Source organism: Strongylocentrotus purpuratus, unplaced genomic scaffold, assembly GCF_000002235.5.
Source record: "Strongylocentrotus purpuratus isolate Spur 01 unplaced genomic scaffold, Spur_5.0 spur5_contig_845, whole genome shotgun sequence".
Taxonomy (NCBI): domain Eukaryota; kingdom Metazoa; phylum Echinodermata; class Echinoidea; order Camarodonta; family Strongylocentrotidae; genus Strongylocentrotus; species Strongylocentrotus purpuratus.
This window is the reverse complement of record NW_022145552.1, coordinates 360,948-383,214: the sequence shown is the minus strand read 5'-3', so window position 1 is coordinate 383,214 and position 22,267 is coordinate 360,948. Positions and strand designations below refer to the sequence as shown.

General features: G+C 37.0%; 1 protein-coding gene across 1 annotated transcript; it reads right to left on the bottom strand.

Annotated features, from left to right (window-relative positions):
- Positions 1-2,929: 2,929 nt before the first annotated feature.
- LOC105447403 lies at positions 2,930-12,217 on the bottom strand. Its single transcript, XM_030991380.1, has 6 exons — positions 11,953-12,217; positions 11,495-11,536; positions 11,051-11,223; positions 10,561-10,617; positions 10,169-10,240; positions 2,930-5,208 (listed from the first exon to the last, which is right to left on the bottom strand). Exons 1-6 carry the CDS (start codon positions 12,188-12,190, stop codon positions 5,038-5,040), a joined length of 753 nt encoding a protein of 250 aa, XP_030847240.1. The 5' UTR covers positions 12,191-12,217; the 3' UTR covers positions 2,930-5,037.
- Positions 12,218-22,267: the final 10,050 nt, after the last annotated feature.

The window sequence follows — 22,267 nt, the reverse complement described above, 5'->3', positions numbered from 1 at the left end:
CTTCTAACTGGAAATGAATGCTAACTGGAACCAGTTGGATAACTGGAAATGAATTCTAACTGGAACCAATTGAGTAACAGGAAAATCATCTTACTGTTTCCAGTTGAACTTCTAACTGGAACCAGTTGGGTAACTGGAAATATGACTTCTAACTGGAAAAATTACCTTACTGGTTCCAGTTGCACTTCTTATTGGTTTGAACTGGAAATGAGTACCCATAACAATATTTTCCAGTTCGGCAATTGGTTTCAACTGGAAATTTTATATTCCAATTGAAACCAATTGAAACCAATTGAAACCAGTTGAAACCAATTGAAACCAGTTGGAGATTTCAACTGGTTTCAATTGGATTTTGGTCCTGGGAGGCAAACCCAAGAGGTTCTGGTCTTACATAAAGCGTCGCGTGCCCTGCATAAGGGCGCTAGCTTATGCGCGCGCGGAAAAAACGTTTTCGAGATAATCGCATTATAAAGGTTTGAATGCCTACCATAGCTGAGCTGCTACGTCATTTAAACTATGAGACTGTTATTATATAGCAAATATGGACCAATTTAATTACACCATGTTTGGAAATTTAGTTGTAAATACTTTTGAAGTTACATCCGTTTTAATGCTTGAGCCCTTCTGCCGGGAAGGCAACTGCGCGATGCGCTGCCTTGCATAAGGGCCGTACGCTCATTGCGCCCTTCTACCGGGAAGCGACTTTGCGTTTTACACCCTGGCCTGGACCTTTTCCCAATAAATTTCAAGGAACCGACTGGGAAAAGTCTATCCATGACAAGATATTGCGCGCGCACGTAGCTCTTCTGCAATGCTCAACGTACGTCCTATATGTCCAGTGTCGCGGTACGCGGTACATGTACTTTTGTATCGAGACGTACGAGTGAGAGAAAAACAACGAATAACAACAGAAGGAAATAGAGAAAAACAATAAATAATTAAAGAACAGAGAGGAAACAAAGAATGTCATAAGCAGAGAGAGAAAACAAAAACTAACTTGAAAGAAAAGAGAGAAATTAGAGAAGGAATTAATCAAAGTAAGGAAAGAGAGAAACCAAATAATATTATGGTTTTTGTGGTTTAATTCCGCCTTCTTCAGGGTTTCAATTTTTGACGTGTAGCCTACTTTCAAACCATTTGCTGATTCGGACCCCCCCCCCTAACACACGTGTACACATATCGACACATACACAGACTACACTCGACATAATATGTGTAATGGTAATGTAATACATAAACTGTGATTTAAATATTGCACTCGTACCATTTTCTATTATTGTGGGATCACGTCTTTCATTTTTTAAATTCATGTCATTTGTTTCTAAGACCTAATTTCTCTAATTCTCTTGACCCCTCTCCCTTCATATTTGTTTTCTAAGACCTCCCCCCCCCCCTCATCTCTCTTCATATTTGTTTTCTAAGACCCATTTCTCCCCCGCCCCCCCCCCCCATCTCTATTCATATTTGTTTTCTAAGACCTCTCTCTCTCGACCCACTCTCTCTCTCGTATGTATTTCTCAGACCCCTCTTTCTTTCTCTCTCATTAACCCCCTCTTCATATTTGTTTCTAAGGCCTCTCTCTCTCTCTTCATATTTGTTTCTAAGACCCCCCCCCCCCCTCTTTCTCATTTCTTGATATTTGTTTCTAAGACCTCTCTCTCTCTAGCTCTCAATTCATGATATTTGTTTCTAAGACCCCCTCTCTTTCTCACTTCTTGAATTCATATTTGTTTCTAAGACCTCTGTCTCTCTCTCCCTTTCTCTCTTTCTCATTTTAAATTCATGATATTTGTTTATAAGACCTCTCTTTCTCTCTTTTTCCATTCATCACTTTGTCTAGTGTAATGTACAGACACGTAACATATACGGTGTGTATAAATGCTGCATCGACGTACGTCTGTGCATGTACGATTCGATTTGGAACTGGCGCGCCCGATCGAGGAGCGTAGACTAGACTCATTCAAGCAGTTTCATTGCTATTTACCGGGAAAATGTCCAGGCCAGGGTGTAAAACGCAAAGTCGCTACCGGGAACATACCAGTGTGTTGCGCAGCATCACATAAGGGCTGCTCCCATAGACGCGCGTGTTAAATCGACTCGGGGCATTATGTCGCTACGTAGAGCTAGGGCAGCAGGTCTATAAAGTTGTAGGCGCTTATTTAAACACATGGAACTCGTAATTTTTGATGAAATCAGAGTGTATTTTGGCTGACTACTCTAATTGTAAGAAAACAATGTTTATTTTTAATAACTTATCAATTCACCGAGGGAAACCTAGCTTAGCTACTAGCATAGTGGGTGGAATAGGCCTACCAATTATAGTGCCCCTTGGGGGTGTTTCACTAAGATTAAAAGTTGAACTCGACTCTAAGTTGGACCTATTATGGAAAGCCATTAGTTTCTTTGCAAAATTGTTGCAACAGTTTTTTTTAAAAAGGCATACATTTTAATTAAAATAAGTTAAACCGTTGATTTAATTTTTTGTTGCTTAAAAATCCAAATACTTTTTTTTTGGCTCTTTAATATCGTTTTATTCCAAGGCTTTTTAATATGGCTTTTAATGCCAGATAGGTCCAACGTAGAGTTGTGTTAAACTTATAATGTTTGTATTATCATTAATGATTCAGTTTGAAGCATGTGCGTCCGTCCATTACCCTCTTGTCCCAACCCTCCTCCCAACAAAATACATGTAATACACAACTTTGTTTTATTTAGATCAGAACTACAATCATACACTCACACAATCAAAGTATCTATCAATATCAGAGCCCCTATCTTTGTTTTTATTTTTCTTCTAATCCGTCTACAAACCACTCTGTTCAAAACAACAACACAATGTCAAGCAGGAAACTGGTATACAACAAGCTATTCACAATACATATAATTACAAGCCATGAAATGGGTTCATTTTTTAATTTTTTTTATTAATGACACTATTTGTAACATTTCAAACACTTTCCAATGCTTATATCAATCACATTATGCAGTACATGTCTGAAGCAAAAATTGAATTATCAATTGATAAAACAACAAAGCTATTCAAACACATAATAATGTCACGATTAACAAAAATGACTTGAAATTAAGTTTTTTTTAGAACTATCAAACTTCTATTTACACTCTATATCATTATCCCTGTAAAGAGTACATAGAACATATTACAAAACAATTATCAAATAATTTATAATATTAATTCATTTCATTTTGGTAAAAATTACATTCATATTTACATTAATACATTATTCACACATGAATTCTTTATGTACATTGTCGAATAAATCACTTGTATTTGATTTCAATAAAAGGATTTATATAAGGAAGGTTTAAATACTTGTAATTTAGTAAATCCTGTCCCTGAATGCAATCGATAAACATCACACACTGATGAAACTTTCTATAACATGGCAATACTTGTGGCATGTATTAAAGCTCTGAACAATCACACACTGATGAAACTTTCTATAACATGGCAATATTTGTGGCATGTACTAAAGCTCTCATGAACATCACACACTGATGAAACTTTCTATAACATGGCAATATTTGTGGCATGTACTAAAGCTCTGAACATCACACACTGATGAAACTTTCTATAACATGGCAATATTTGTGGCATGTACTAAAGCTCTGAACATCACACACTGATGAAACTTTCTATAACATGGCAATATTTGTGGCATGTACTAAAGCTCTCATGAACATCACACACTGATGAAACTTTCTATAACATGGCAATATTAGTGGCATGTACTAAAGCTCTGAACATCACACACTGATGAAACTTTCTATAACATGGCAATATTTGTGGCATGTAATATAGCTCAAACTTTCTATAACATGGCAATATTTGTGGCATATACTAAAGCTCTGTACATCACACACTGATGAAACTTTCTATAACATGACAATATTTGTGGCATGTACTAAAGCTCTGAACATCACACACTGATGAAACTTTCTATAACATGGCAATATTTGTGGCATGTACTAAAGCTCTGAACATCACACACTGATGAAACTTTCTTTAATATGGCAATATTTGTGGCATGTACTAAAGCTCTCATGAACATCACACACTGATGAAACTTTCTTTAACATGGCAATATTTGTGGCATGTACTAAAGCTCTGAACATCACACACTGATGAAACTTTCTTTAATATGGCAATATTTGTGGCATGTACTAAAGCTCTCATGAACATCACACACTGATGAAACTTTCTATAACATGGCAATATTTGTGGCATGTACTAAAGCTCTGAACATCACACACTGATGAAACTTTCTATAACATGGCAATATTTGTGGCATGTACTAAAGCTCTGAACATCACACACTGATGAAACTTTCTATAACATGGCAATACTTGTGGCATGTAATATAGCTCAAACTTTCTATAACATGACAATATTAGCGGCATGTACTTAAGCTCTGAACATCACACACTGATGAAACTTTCTATAACATGGCAATACTTGTGGCATGTAATATAGCTCAAACTTTCTATAACATGACAATATTAGCGGCATGTACTAAAGCTCTGAACATCACACACTGATGAAACTTTCTATAACATGGCAATACTTGTGGCATGTAATATAGCTCAAACTTTCTATAACATGACAATATTAGCGGCATGTACTTAAGCTCTGAACATCACACACTGATGAAACTTTCTATAACATGGCAATACTTGTGGCATGTAATATAGCTCAAACTTTCTATAACATGACAATATTAGCGGCATGTACTTAAGCTCTGAACATCACACACTGATGAAACTTTCTATAACATGGCAATACATTCGTACAAAAATTATAAAATGTCAAGTATTTAAAAAAAAGAACTTAGATGAAATTTTTGTTCATGAATCACTCTAATAATTGGTACTATGGAAAATATTATGAAACTGTATAGGATTTGTATACACTACATGCTACCTAATATCAGGATTCAGAAATCATTCTATTCATTGGCAGACATGTGATGACATGATGAGAGATAACTCATAAGGGTTTTTATTAAGCAGCAAATCCTTCTAAGACATTAATGGTTTACCTTTAATCGCTAAGTAAGTAACCAGTTGTATACCCTTCATGGACGAGGGAAGCATTGTGGAATGAATGTCTTCATGGCGGAAACACCTGCTGGGCATGGATTTCACATTGTTCATATTAAAGGAAAAAAGCAGCCCCTTCAGACCACAACACTGCAAGTGTACAGAAAGAGAAAACAAATACATGTTTTACATACAATTCAGCAATTGTACAGGACATTTCAAATAATCAATGCAGAGATTAAAATCATTTATATTGCACAAAAAGGAAGTTAAACAATTTTTAACTGGCAGAGAATATGACAAAGGCAGATAAGTAGCAGAGAAGAGTTGAAATATAACATAAGGCAACTATAATAGTCCTGATCAATGTTAAAATTAAAAGATCAGAAGTTGATTTGCTACACATTTACATAATTATAAGTTTTGTATATCTCAATTATGTTTTCGGGTTGACTGCCCATCTGTCCAACTCTTTTTTTTGAGAACTGGTGAATGGCTCATTTTACAAACTTGGTATTAAGGGTGCACATATAATAGCAAGGAGGGTGACAATGATTTGAGTACATTCTGGGGTCATGAGGTCAAAGACCACAGGGGTCATTATATTGTAATACCCACATAAAAGCATAACATGTTATAACAAATAACAAATGCATTTGTATTATCTGCCAAAGACAAGACAAGTTATACATATATGTATACCTTTTGTATAACCTACAAATCATTTATTAATTCCAATGTATGAAACAAGTCATTCACACCATTGTTTTTTGTATAACCTGTAGAAAAAAAGACAAGTCATTCATCAATCTTCTGTATAACCTGTAGAAAAAAAGAAATGTAATTCATTTTTTTTTTGTATAACCTGTAGTACATAAAAGACATGTCATTCCTATCACATTTTTTGTAAAACCTGTAGAAAAACAAGAAAAGGCATTCATATCAATCTCTTTTGCATAACTGGTAGAAAACAGGTGAGTAATTCATACCAATTTTTTGTATAACCTGTACAAAAGGACAAATCACTCATACCCATTCTTTTGTAGTACCTGAATAAGAACAAATTATTCATATCAATTATTCTTCGAAACCTGTAGAAGAAACAAGAAAAGTTATTCATATCAATTCTTTTGTATTTACCTGTAGAAAACCAAGACAAGTCATGCGTATCAATTCTTTTGTATAACCTGTAGAGAACCAAGACAAGTCATGCATATCAATTCTTTTGTATAACCTGTAGAGAACCAAGACAAGTCATGCATATCAATTCTTTTGTATAACCTGTAGAAAACCAAGACAAGTCATGCATATCATTTCTTTTGTATAACCTGTAGAAACAAGAATAGTCATGTTATAGTTTTTTTACACTCCTGTAAAAAGCAAGAAAAGCCATTGTTCTCAAATCTCATGTTTAACTTGGAGAAAACCAAGACAATTCATGCATATCAATTCTTTTGTATAACCTGTAGAGAACCAAGACAAGTCATGCATATCAATTCTTTTGTATAACCTGTAGAAAACCAAGACAAGTCATGCATATCAATTCTTTTGTATAACCTGTAGAAAACCAAGACAAGTCATGCGTATCAATTCTTTTGTATAACCTGTAGAAAACCAAGACAAGTCATGCGTATCAATTCTTTTGTATAACCTGTAGAGAACCAAGACAAGTCATGCATATCAATTCTTTTGTATAACCTGTAGAGAACCAAGACAAGTCATGCATATCAATTCTTTTGTATAACCTGTAGAAACAAGAATAGTCATGTTATAGTTTTTTTACACTCCTGTAAAAAGCAAGAAAAGCCATTGTTCTCAAATCTCATGTTTAACTTGGAGAAAACCAAGACAATTCATGCATATCAATTCTTTTGTATAACCTGTAGAGAACCAAGACAAGTCATGCATATCAATTCTTTTGTATAACCTGTAGAAAACCAAGACAAGTCATGCATATTAATTCTTTTGTATAACCTGTAGAAAACCAAGACAAGTCATGCGTATCAATTCTTTTGTATAACCTGTAGAGAACCAAGACAAGTCATGCATATCAATTCTTTTGTATAACCTGTAGAGAACCAAGACAAGTCATGCATATCATTTCTTTTGTATAACCTGTAGAAACAAGAATAGTCATGTTATAGTTTTTTTACACTCCTGTAAAAAGCAAGAAAAGCCATTGTTCTCAAATCTCATGTTTAACTTGGAGAAAACCAAGACAATTCATGCATATAAATTCTTCGGAAAACCTGCACAATAGGAAGTCAAGTCAATCTATGCCTTTGTTGCACTCTATATTTTAGAAAAACAAAATCAAAATTTTGTTTATTAATAGCCAGTCATATTCAAAGCTGTGCAGCATTCCCTCATTAAAAAGAATCAAAGGTACCTGTGAATGAGACAAACATTCATGTTAATGTCACATTATGCACATAAATGCAACAATTATTCTTCAGTAAATTGGTTATCGTCGTCACTGTCATCACCATCATCTCCATCAACATCTGGAGCTGGAAGATTCCTGTAAAAGTTGTGAAAGACTAAAGGTATGATATTGGTGTCACACAGATTGATAAGGTCAAGCCTCTTCTTTTTCTCGATCATGAGTGGTTCTGGGTATAGAACCTCCAGTCTCAGATTCTTTGATGTCCTTGCAGAAGCAGACACTCTCAGCTCCCTCAGCTCGTCACTGTAGTTATAGCGAAACTTAATAATGTGGGGCTGCTCTTTCTCATAGACGAGATGCTTGATCTTGGTCCAAGACACCTTCTCTCCAGCTACATCCTTTGAGGTATTATGCATGATGTTGGCTGTGAGAGATTTAAGGTCAAAGAATTCATCATGCTTGAGCTGATGAACCTTGTATGGATGTGACCTTCTGGCTGCAGAAGCTAGAGTTGCCCATTGATCTGGATGGTAGATGGGCACTTTCCGCTTGACCTGCTCTATTGCACTATGCATTGAATCAACTTCCATTTGAGTGTGCCCACTCTCTAAAAATTTCTGCTCTATTACAGAAATTGACAGAGTCCGAACTGCATAAAGTAATGTCGCTGAAATGAACTTGTTGCGGTTCTGTCCCCCACAACAGTCACTGAAAAGAGTGACGTGCTTCACTCTCTCAGGCAACTCTGATAGGTGCTTTAACAAGCAGGTACCTATCTCGCAAGAGCCCCTGTTTCCATTGACTTCACTCCATATGAAGCACTTACCTTCATGAGAACATTGATTATATACAGTAAAATTATAAGTAGATAACTTCCTCTTATAATAGAGTACACTGGCACTAGCTGAGGGGCACGAAAGAACCTGCTGGAGGTCAACAGAAAAAGAGGAAAAAGAAGGGTCAATAGAAGCTTGTTGTTTGTCTTTGTCTTTCTCTTCCCTCGCCATCTGTTTATTGAGGAGATGCGCATCCTGTGCTTCCTGGCCAGCCAGTTGACCTGCTGGAGGCAAATTGGCAAAGGCAGTACATGTCTTGCACTCGTCCTTTTTGGGGACATGAAACCCCAAATTGAATTCCTCATTGAATACCTTCCTGTACACCTTGAGGGATTTTGGTGCAGAGCACTCCTGTTTGTACAGGTCGTGCATCTTTGCCACACTAAGGTCTGCAGGAAGGTATTTCCTCTTTGTAGCACTCCTACAATAGTGGGAAGGAACACACTGAAAACTAGAGATATGATCTCTTATTGCCTGCAAATCATTGTCACCCACTTTGTTGGGTGGGATATGTCTACCCCTTTTATCTACATGGGAAAACACATTGCCTTCCTTTGTTGACAAGGTGTGGCGAATCAACTTCTCCCCAATACCGAGAGTGTTACGAAAAAACTTCTGACACACATTGACTTTTTCGTTTTGTGCATTTGAAGGCAGCATGTACTGGCGAACTGCCCTCTGCTTCTTATCTGCCTTTTCAGTAACATTCTGACAGATAAAATCTCGCTGACGCTCATATGAGCCAGTGCCCCAGTAGTCCATGAAGATCTGTTGGCGCTGCTCCTGTGAAAAAATAGAATTGCATTTCTGCCTACAATACTCCCCACAAGGTGGTCCTATCCTGCGTTCCGCCCGCTCAGTGCCATCACGAGAGGCGTATGCCTGACCAGTATTGCACAATCTCTTACGCACATTCTGTACCCACATCTCTGGCTTAGCAGTCCTCTTTCTAGCATCCTTATTCTAAGATCATAAAGAAAACAAAACAAATAGATTTGATGATAAACACCAATAATAAGCCTGACTGTTTGTGAAAAATAAGGACAAAAATGAAATCTTGTACAGTTTTACATAACAAACCTAAATATTCAAATTGATGTTGTATGGCTATTTACATTAACCCATTCCCTTTGAGATTCTGATTTCCTCTATGTTATGGGAAATACTTCAAGACAGAATAGTAAGTTTCAACATGTGGAGGAGAAAAAAAACTGCAGCCAACAGAATAAAAATGTTTGGAAGAGTGAGGAATGAGTATTCCTACAAGTCAGTAGAGCATAACAAAAAAATGTGATTTCTGTTCAAAATTAAATAATTTATTTAGGAAATGTGAACAATATGTAGAACCACATTGCTCATGTTTTCTTAACCCCTTGACTACGGGAACTGGGTGAGCTGTGTAAAAAGTCTATGGAGATTTCAGAATCTCAAAGGGAATAGGTTCATGTAAAATAGCCATACATCATCAATACGGTACATTTAATATTTAGGTTTGGTATGTAAAACTGGACTTATTTTTCACAAATATTCAGGATTATTATTCGGTGTTTATCATCAAATCTATTTGATTTGTTTTCTTTATGATCTTAGAATTAGGATGCTAGAAAGAGGACTGCTAAGCCGGAGATGTGGGTACAAAAAGTGAAGATGTGGGTGATGTGGGAAGAGTGAGGTATGAGTCATTCTTATGTGAAAATTGAAGATATCAATGTCAATCCAATACTTTGGACTGGTATTGATATCTCAGTAAAGCAGAACCATCACAAAAATATCATTATCCTTTCAAGTAATACTAATATCATACAAAATAACTCCCATGACTGTCAGTTAGTGTCCAGGAATTTGGATTATTGATGTGCTAAACTGTAGAAGTTGACAATGCACTTACCTCACATCTCTCTGGATTTTTAGCAGGCTGTGCAGCTGGCATTGTAGCATGGAAGTGGCTAGTTGCTACGATCTATAACAAATTGAAACAGGTATGTACAGGATAATACAATGAGAGTTTCAATACGGGAAGGACATTATTTACATTATTTAAATAACATGAAAAGAAATAAATGAAATAAATTTAAAAGATAAAAACATATTACATTACATTATTTTGTGTATCCAAACACTGTCACCAAATTTATGCATATTTCAATAGTTTGACTGATCATTTTTATTATTAGCTGTCTACTACAAAATAGCATATTTGTTTATGTTCAAAAAATATATTTGTATTTAATTTTGGCAGTTTCCTTTGTTAAAAATATTTGTTGACATAATATAATGTACCTCATCAATTTCTGCTGGGGTTCCGGCAGCTAAAGTTGTCGGTCTCTGAACCAATTCCTGTAACATTTGAGACACAAAGTAATGACCGATTACTCAACAATGCTCGACAAACTTGGATAAGTGTTATTGCTATTCACATTGATCAGGTTCATGCAAATTGTAAATGCAATTAAATGTAACATTTTCATTTTACATACCTACGAATCATGTACATTGATCTAGGTTCAAAAGATTTATTTACTTTCATCTATGAAATATAACCCATAAATACGACTTGTTAAGGTTTTTTTAATACATAAATACTACAAGGCCAAGCTGTCAAGAATAAACAATTAGATTAAGGTGGTGACATGTAATTGGTTTGGACCTGGAGTCCTGTGATTAGAAGTCAAGCTCTTATCGGATCGTGCCACAGCATCTCCACTTATATCCTTGCAATTTCGATCAAAAAATAAGTTTAAAGGGGGAAAACCATATTAATTATACACACCGCGTACTGGTTATGCTGGGAGCACGGATCATCGGCGATGAAATGGTCATAACACAAAAACACTTCGCACCATACACAGACCGAAAAAACTTTGATAGTGCAGCCGAAGTGTTCGCATGATTTTACGTTATGCGAGTCCTTCAGCTCCTCTTCTATGATGCTTAAACATCTGTCTGCAATAAAAAGCATTATCTGGCATGAAAACTGTCATCTCACTATTTACAAGATGCATGGAATCACTTTAATATACTGTAACTGCTTGAAATACATCCAATTTATTTGTGGATGTGAAGTTTGGATAAAACATATATCTATATAATTTTGGTGCGAGAAAATTAAATTCACAATAGGGAATTTTCACTTTAAATAATCAATTACTTGCAGTACTTTAGCAATATACTTAACATGTAAAAACTTGCAATATTATGATTTATAGATCCATACCTTCCATGATATTGTTCCCTGTGTCCACTCTTCTTCCTTTTTCTGCCAGATATCATATATAGAGAGAGAAAAAGAATAAATGTTATGCAGCATGACTGGAGAGGGGGGGGGGGGGGGGGGGCAGGGGGAGGGGTTCATTTCAATACTGAGAATAAGCGGCATATCACAGTTTTAAAAAATACAAGGGGGGTTCTTAAGCGCCAACAAAATGTCATTGGAGTACAATGCAAGCAAAGAATGTTGTTTTCATGCATGCAAGTTTGAAAAGCATTGGATAAGTAGCAACCAAAATGTAATTCATAGGTTTTCCTTTGGCATGGTTTAAAACATTTTCAATGGCTACAGTAAATATAAATCAAAATTTTGTTCAGTAGATCTAAATAATATTAATAACCGTCTTGACCCGACTGACACAAGTTGAAACTACTTATCATAGGTTATGATAAAGATTTTCTCACCTCTCAGCTCTATCAAGGGGATATTGTCATCAATGTCCGAATCATCACTATCATCACTGTCTTCTGATGCTATTTGCAACACCTTCCCGTGCCACCTCTCATTCCCCCATGGCATCACAATTGTATGACCAACTTCAGGATGTCCTTTTCGACATATCACGTCCCTATAGGCCACCACATTTTCTGTGTTATCTCGAAACCACCGTACGAGAAGTAGTGTTTTGTCATTGGGCTCCATGACTGTGATTGTGACCTGTTAGAAAAATGAAGAATGGAGTGTGAACACTGTCACTAGTTTACAACAAAATAGACTAGACAGTAGACTCTAGACCTATGATGGATTTCTCATAAACAGGTGGTGCTACCCTATTGGCATTCTCTACCAATGCATGCCCACGACTTAGTATGCATGAGTAAAAGAACTGATGAGCTATACAAATTGCATGTTGCATAGAGTCTAGAGTATTACTAACTGTTAGATCTAACAGTTAGATCTAGACTTTAGACTAGACTAGATCTAGTTATTTAAGTCATGCATGCAGTCATGGGTAGAGTCTACGTCTTAGACTTTAGAGAATGTCACCCTAGACTATTTGTCTAATGTTGTCCCAGTACTACTAGATCTACTAGTATTAGAATTTAATAACACATGAATGCAGTTACTCAATCCTGATGATCATCATTCAGAAGTCTACATAGTCTAGTCTGCAATTGCTTTTTAGAAAAGTTTTACAAACAATAGGCCCTACACAAAGTTAAACAAATGGGACTGAACAAACAAACTATGACATAATTTTGCGAGTTAAGTTGGTTTTTTTTGTCATTGCCTTGATTTAAACACAGTGTGCGGATTAAAATACTAATTAAGGTGCCGTTGAAAGTATTCAGCTTCATATAAAATAACGTTCAAAATAACTTTGGAAAGTTGAATTTGTCATGCTTACCTGTCGTCCTCTTGTTCCTTTTCGGAATTAGCGCCCTTTTACAGGGCACAAAAATACGCAGACGGTTTCTGGTAAAACGGCGCTAACGTTGTGCGCACGCGCAAGGTCGTATAGCGCCCTTATACCGGGAATTAATATAGCCTTGCAACTGCTAACGCCCTTTTACTATTGTCAATAACTGAAAAATAAACAATTTCCAAAGCCGATTTTTTTTTTTAAAGGTGGCCAGGTTCAACCTTTATCGAATTGTGAAAAAAAAAAAAAAAAAAAAAAAAATGGTGAAATTGCGTGCTAGCGCCCTTATACCGGCCATACGAACACCCGATGCGAGAGTACTGGTGTCGCGCCCTTGCTGAAGGATGGTATTCTACAGTGTGACTCCACAGCCAAGGCCAACCTACTCAATGATCAATTTGCCTCCGTTTTTTACCCATGAGGATGCATCGCACCTACCAGACCTCGGTGAAAGCCCACACCCATCAGTCCCTGCCTTTGTTATCGACAGCGAAGGAGTTAGGAAACTTCTCGCAAACCTCAAATCCCACACAGCCTGTGGCCCTGACAACCTACCTGCGTACCTGCTGAAAGAAATCTCAAGTGAGCTAGCCCCAGTTCTTTCCCTTCTGTTCAATGCCTCACTACAACAGGGAAAAATTCCTCACGCATGGAAAGTAGCCAATGTCGTACCCATTTTTAAGAAGGGTGACAAACACAAAGCGGAGAACTACAGACCCATCTCCCTAACCTCTATCATCTGTAAAGTCGCTGAGCACATTATCCACAGCCAAATCATCCATCACCTAGACGAGCACAACCTCCTAACAGACTTTCAATTTGGCTTTAGGAGAAAACGATCTTGTGAGTCGCAGCTTCTTGTAACGGTAGATGACCTTGCGACAGGACTCAGAGATAAACAACAGATCGACGCCATTCTACTCGATTTTTCGAAAGCGTTCGACCGAGTACCCCACGAGCGTCTTCTTCTGAAACTGAACCACTACGGAGTCAGAAATGAACTACTCTCATGGATTCGGGATTTCCTCCAAGGGCGAACTCAGCAGGTCCTACTTGAGGGGAAGAAGAGCAACACCACCAACGTCACATCGGGCGTACCCCAGGGCACTGTCCTGGGTCCCCTTTTGTTCTTGATTTTCATCAATGACCTCCCCGATTGTGTCTCCTCATCCATTCGACTCTATGCTGACGATGCCTTCCTATATAGAACAACCAATTCCCATGATGACATTGAGTCCCTACACAGAGATCTCGCAAATGTTCAGGAATGGGAGAGGAAATGGCTCATGTCCTTTAATGTTGACAAATGTGAGGTGCTGAGGATTTCAAACAAGAGAAAACCCATCATCGGAGCATCCCCTTATTCCATCCACGGGACGACCCTCCGCACTCTTGACGAAGCAAAGTACCTTCCCAGCAAACACAAAACGTTTTTAGAACGTTTACAGAACGTTCTTATCAGGTTCCGTACGTCTTCGTCCATATTAAACGTTTAAAAAACGTTTATATAACGTCTAAGTTGGGACTTTACATTCGCTGCGGAGCTAGGTCTTTTGAAGACGTTCAGAAAACGTTTTTTGGACGTTACAAATTAAACGTTCTTGGATAGGTCATGTAAAACGTTTACAGAACGTTTTATTCAGACGTATTTTGTTGAATTTATTTTTTATGTCCAAATAAATATTTCCTAAAAAATACCAGCTGGCGAAATTAGGCCACATGCATACGCATAGGGGGGTCGAGGTATGTCAAACTGATGCACTCACGGTGGCGTAGCGATGTAGGGAGGCACGTGCCCCCAATAATTTTGAGGGAAAAAATAGAAAACACTAGAATTTAATTCGTCACGAGGACGAATAAGGTGGTCTGTCTTCAAGTCTGATGATAGATTATAATATTTACTATATTAAAAAAGGGAGAAGTTATATAGACATGTAAACAATGATGATCATGATGAAGATCTTGATAGTAATGGTGATGACGATGATGATGATCATGATGATGTTGATGATCATCATCAACAGACCATGATGACATCTGTTTGAAATAAATGAGGGAACATTTAGATAGCATATAGTCTCAGCTACAACATACTCAAAAATCAACAAAAACCAAGAGGAAATAACGGCGATATTGCTCGCAAAAGACAGGAATGTAGAATCCAGATTTGAGAAAAAGTCATCTCCCATAGGGACTACACGCAAGAAGTAATGGATCAAGTGATAATAGGGTAATAATAAAGTAAATATGGTTGTTTATTACATTATTTGCGATTCTACGTGTTTTAATATTCAAAGCAGATGGTAGAGTGAAAGGTCAAAAAGAAAAAAAAAGTGAAGAAAAAAAATTGTTGGAGACGCCCGGACTCGAACCAGGGACCTCGAGGTCGGAAGTCAGGTGCGTTACCGATATACCAAAACATTTCCCATAGAGATTACACGTAAACTGAAAATTGAATTCTCAAATCCCACTTTGTAAGTGAAATATGAGCATGATCCCGGCATCTGATCGAAAAATAAAGGGCACACTGGTGATAGCTTATTGTCTCAGCTACAACATACTCAAAGCTCAGCGTAAACAAAGATAGAACGACGGAGATATTGCTCGCGAAAGACGAGAATGTAGATCCAGTTTTGAGAAAAAGTCATGTCCTATAGAGAATACACGCAAAATGTGAAAAATTGACATGCCTCCTTTAATCGCAAAAATACGCCATAATACCATTGTCAAAATGAAATATCATGGTGACTGCATTTGTAGAGAATATACTCAGGTAGAACATATCAAAATTCGAAAGAAAATTGATCAATATTTACAGAGATACAATCAATTTTACAAAAATATGCTGACGTCATAATATGCAAATTGAAATTTTGAGTTTGGAGGCCATTATGATGACGTCATGAGTTAATTGAGGGTCAAATGACACATGAAATCATATCTCCAACTCATGCTTTTTCCAACCATGATATAAAAGTTGGGGTCAATTGACTATCTGAAGAGCTATTTTGATTTTTTAAATGGGATGTTTTTGATCAAATTTGCATTATATTGCCCATAGCAGCACGCGCGGATTTTGAACTTTGACGCGCGCTCACGGCCTTATGAAAGGTCAAGAGTGACTGAAATTAATGTAAATTGTCATTTACGGTAAGAGGAATCTAAATCATGTAAACAATTTGAATTTGACCTTTCCGCGCGTTATGAGCGCGCGCAACACGCGCGGTGACACTTACGGACGGAAAATTTTGAAATGCTTAAAATGACCTGATTCGTACTCTCCTTTAATAGTTAAGTAATTTTGAGCATTTTAAAATTTTGACGCGCGCGTACGTGCGCGTCATGACCTTTATGTGACCTTTGATGACATGACTTGTTGACCCTTGACCTGAAGTATATGTGATATGAATATGAATGACCTTTGCTTATGCATCATAAAGATATGATGGATAACGTGATTTCACAAAATGGCGCCTGGATGACGTCATGATGACCTGATGACCTTGAAAAGGTTACTGTCACGTCTCATGACAATGACCTATGACTGTGTCAAAATTGAAAGAAATTGACACAACCGATCTTGAGTTAACCGATGAACAAAAAACGGGGAGAAATAAAAATAAATAACTAGAATTTAATTCGTCACGAAGACGAATAAGGTGGTCTGTCTTCAAGTCTTATGATAGATTAAAATAGTTACTGTATTGAGAAAGGGAGAATTTATAAAGACATGTAAACAATGATCATCATGATGATGATGATCTTGATAGTAATGGTGATGACGATAATGATGATGATGATCATGATGATGTTGATGATTATCATCAACAGACCATGATGACATCAGACTGAACAAAATGAGAGAACATTTAGATAGTATATAGTCTCAGCTACAACATACTCAAAAATCAACAAAAATCAAGCTGAAATAACGGCGATATTGCTCGCAAAAGACAAGAATGTAGAATCCAGATTTGAGAAAAAGTCATCTCCCATAAGGATTACACGCAAAAAGTAATGGATCAAGTGATAATAGGGTAATAATAAAGTAAATATGGTTGTTTATTACATTATTTGCGATTGTACGTGTTTTAATATTCAAAGGAGATGGTACAGTGAAAGGTCAAAAAGAAAAAAAAGTTTAAAAAAAAAATTGTTGGAGACGCCCGGACTCGAACCAGGGACCTCGAGGTCGGAAGTCAAGTGCGTTACCGATATACCAAAACATTTCCCATAGAGATTACACGTAAACGGAAAATGGAATTATCAAATCCCACTTTGTAAGTGAAATATGAGCATGATCCCGGCATCTGATCGAAAAAAAGGGCACACGTGTGATAGCTTATTGTCTCAGCTACAACATACTCAAAGCTCAGCGTAAACAAAGATAAAACAACGGAGATATGGCTCGCGAAAGACCAGAATGTAGAATCCAGTTTTGAGAAAAAGTCATGTCCCATAGAGAATACACGCAAAATGTGAAAAATTGACATGCCTCCTTTAATCGCAAAAATACGCCATGATACCATTGTCAAAATGAAATAGCGTGGAGACTGCATTTGTTGAAAATATTCTCAGGTAGAACATATCAAAATTTGAAAGAAAATTGATCAATATTTACAGAGATACAATCAATTTTCCAAAAATCTGCTGACGTCATAATATGCAAATTGAAATTTTGAGTTTGGAGGCCATTATGATGACGTCATGAGTTAATTGAGGGTCAAATGACACATGAAATCATATCTCCAACTCATGCTTCTTCCAACCATGATATAAAAAATGGGATCAATTGATTATCTGAAGAGCTATTTTGATTTTTAAAATGTAATGTTTTTGATCAAATTTGCATTATATTGCCCATAGCAGCACGCGCGGATTTTGAACTTTGACGCGCGCTCACGGCCTTTTGAAAGGTCAAGGGTGACTGAAATTAATGTAAATTGTCATTTACGGTAAGAGGAATCTAAATCATGTAAACAATTTGAATTTGACTTTTTCCGCGCGTTATGAGCGCGCGCAACGCGCGCGGTGACACTTACGGACGGAAAATTTTGAAATGCTTAAAATGACCTGATTCGTACTCTCGTTTAATAGTTAAGTGATTTTGAGCATTTTAAAATTTTGACGCGCGCGTACGTGCGCGTCATGACCTTTATGTGACTTTTGATGACATGACTTGTTGACCCTTGACCTGAAGTATATGTGATATGAATATGAATGACCTTTGCTTATGCATCATGAAGATATGATGGATAACGGGATTTCACAAAATGGCGCCTGGATGACGTCACGATGACTTGATGACCTTGAAAAGGTTACTGTCACGTCTCATGACAATGACCTATGACTGTGTCAAAATTGAAAGAAATTAACACAACCGATCTTGAGTTAGCCGATGAACAAAAAACGGGGAGAAATAAAAATAAAGAATAAATAATAAAGAAAATTCTGACGAAAACAATAGGTGGTCTGTTGATAACAGACCACCTAATAAATAAATAAATAAATAAATAAATAAAGAAAGAAAATTCTGACGAAAACAATAGGTGATCTGTCGTTGACAGACCACCTAATGACAGGGATATTGCTCGCAAAAGACAAGAATGTAGAATCCAGATTTGAGAAAAAGTCATCTCCCATAAGGATTACACGCCAAAAGTAATGGATCTAGTGATAATAGGGTAATAATAAAGTAAATATGGTTGTTTATTACATTATTTGCAATTGTACGTGTTTTAATATTCAAAGGAGATGGTAGAGTGAAAGGTCAAAAAGAAAAAAAAGTGAAGAAAAAAAATTGTTGGAGACGCCCGGACTCGAACCAGGGACCTCGAGGTCGGAAGTCAAGTGCGTTACCGATATACCAAAACATTTCCCATAGAGATTACACGTAACGGAAAATGGAATTATCAAATCCCACTTTGTATGTGAGATATGAGCATGATCCCGGCATCTGATCGAGAAATAAAGGGCACATTTGTCATAGCTTATTGTCTCAGCTACAACACACTCAAAGCTCAGCGTAAACAAAGATAAAACGACGGAGATATGGCTCGCGAAAGACGAGAATGTAGAATCCAGTTTTGAGAAAAAGTCATGTCCCATAGAGAATACACGCAAAATGTGAAAAATTGACATGCCTCCTTTAATCGCAAAAATACGCCATGATACCATTGTCAAAATGAAATATCGTGGTGACTGCTTTTGTAGAGAATATTCTCAGGTAGAACATATCAAAATTTGAAAGAAAATTGATCAATATTTACAGAGATACAATCAATTTTCCAAAAATCTGCTGACGTCATAATATGCAAATTAAAATTTTGAGTTCGGAGGCCATTATGATGACGTCATGAGTTAATTGAGGGTCAAATTACACATGAAATCATATCTCCAACTCATGCTTTTTTCAACCATGATATAAAAGTTGGGATCAATTGATTATCTGAAGAGCTATTTTGATTCTTAAAATGTCATGTTTTTGATCAAATTTGCATTATATTTCCCATAGCAGCACGCGCGGATTTTGAACTTTGACGCGCGCTCACGGCTTTATGAAAGGTCAAGGGTGACTGAAATTAATGTCAATTGTCATTTACGGTAAGAGGAATCTAAATCATGTAAAAAAAAATGAATTTGACCTTTTCCGCGCGTTGTGAGCGCGCGCAACGCGCGCGTGGACACATACGGACGGAAAATTTTGAAATGCTTAAAATGACCTAATTCGTACTCTCCTTTAATAGTAAAGTGATTTTGAGCATTTTTAAATTTTGACGCGCACGTACGCGCGCGTCATGACCTTTATGTGACCTATGATGACATGACCTTTTGACCCTTGACCTGAAATATATGTGATATGGATATGAATGACCTTTGCTTATGCATCATGAAGATATGATGGATAACGTGATTTCACAAAATGGCGCCTGGATGACGTCACGATGACGTGATGACCTTGAAAAGGTTCCTGTTACGTCTCATGACAATGACCTATGACTGTGCCAAAATTGAATGAAATTGACGAAACCGAACTTGAGTTATCCTAGGCACAAAAAAGTGTAGGAAATAAATAAAAATAAAGAATAACTAGATTTTAATTCGTCACTTTGACGAATAAGGTGGTCTGTCTTCAAACTTATTAATTTGAATATTTACTATATAGAGAAAGGAAGAGGTAATATAGACATGTAAACAATGATGATCATAATGATGATGATGATGAACATGATGATGATCTTGATAGTAATGGTGATGACGACGATGATGATGATCATGATCATGATGATGTTGATGATTATCATCAACAGACCATAATGACATCAGACCGAACAAATGAGGGAATATTTAGATAGTATACAGTCTCAGCTACAACATACTCAAAAATCAACAAAAATCAAGCCGAAATAATGGCGATATTGCTCGCAAAAGACAAGAATGTAGAATCCAGATTTGAGAAAAAGTCATCTCCCATAAGGATTACACGCAAAAAGTAATGGATCAAGTGATAATAGGGTAATAATAAAGTAAATATGGTTGTCTATTACATTATTTGCGATTGTACGTGTTTTAATATTTAAAGGAGATGGTACAGTGAAAGGTCAAAAAGAAAAAAAAGTGAAAAAAAAAAAATTGTTGGAGACGCCCGGACTCGAACCAGGGGTCTCGAGGTCGGAAGTCAAGTGCGTTACCGATATACCAAAACATTTCCCATAGCGATTACACGTAAACGGCAAATGGAATTGTCAAATCCCACTTTGTAAGTGAAACATGAGCATGATCCCGGTATCTGATTGAAAAATAAAGGACACACTTGTGATAGCTTATTCTCTCAGCTACAACATACTCAAAGCTCAGCGTAAACAAAGATAACACGACGGAGATATTGCTCGCGAAAGACGAGAAAGTAGAATCCAGTTTTGAGAAAAAGTCATGTCCCATAGAGAATACACGCAAAAAGTGAAAAATTGACATGCCTCCTTTAATCGCAAAAATACGCCATGATACCTTTGTCAAAATGAACAATCGTGATAACCGCATTTGTAGAGAATATTCTCGGGTAGAACATATCAAAATTTGGAAGAAAATTGATCAACATTTACAAAGATACAATCAATTTTCCAAAAATATTCTGACGGCATAATATGCAAATTGAAATTATGAGTTTGGAGGCCATTATGATGACGTCATGAGTTAATTGAGGGTCAAATGACACATGAAATCATATCTCCAACTCATGCTTTTTCCAACCATGATATAAAAGTTGGGGTCAATTGACTTTCTGAAGAGCTATTTTGATTTTTAAAATGGGATGTTTTTGATCAAATTTGCATTATATTGCCCATAGCAGCCCGCGCGGATTTTGAACTTTGACGCGCGCTCACGGCCTTATAAAAGGTCAAGAGTGACTGAAATTAATGTAAATTGTCATTTACGGTAAGAGGAATCTAAATCATGTAAAAAAAAATGAATTTGACCTTTTCCGCGCGTTGTGAGCGCGCGCAACGCGCGCGTGGACACATACGGACGGAAAATTTTGAAATGCTTAAAATGACCTAATTCGTACTCTCCTTTAATAGTAAAGTGATTTTGAGCATTTTTAAATTTTGACGCGCACGTACGCGCGCGTCATGACCTTTATGTGACCTATGATGACATGACCTTTTGACCCTTGACCTGAAATATATGTGATATGGATATGAATGACCTTTGCTTATGCATCATGAAGATATGATGGATAACGTGATTTCACAAAATGGCGCCTGGATGACGTCACGATGACGTGATGACCTTGAAAAGGTTCCTGTCACGTCTCATGACAATGACCTATGACTGTGCCAAAATTGAATGAAATTGACGAAACCGAACTTGAGTTATCCTAGGCACAAAAAAGTGTAGGAAATAAATAAAAATAAAGAATAATAATAATAATAAAGAAAATTCTGACGAAAACAATAGGTGATCTGTTTTCAACAGACCACCTAATAATAAAGAAAGAAAATTCTGACGAAAACAATAGGTGATCTGTCGTTGACAGACCACCTAATAAGGTGACATTATTTTGAAGAAAAAAGAAATACATAAGGAGTGACCCCTCCGTTGACAGACCACCTAATAAGGTGACATTATTTTGAAGAAAAAAGAAATACATAAGGAGTGACCCCTCCCCCTCACATAATGTTTGTGCCCCTTCCCCCCCCCCCCCCCCCCCCCCCCCCCCCCCCCCCCCCCAGCCCAATCAGTCCGACCGCGCTATTATGCTCCATTCAACCAGGGCATGTGAGTGCGTACGCACCGTATATAATCGTACCACTAGCTGTATAGGTCAGTGAATCGTATCCAGCGCGGCCGGTGCG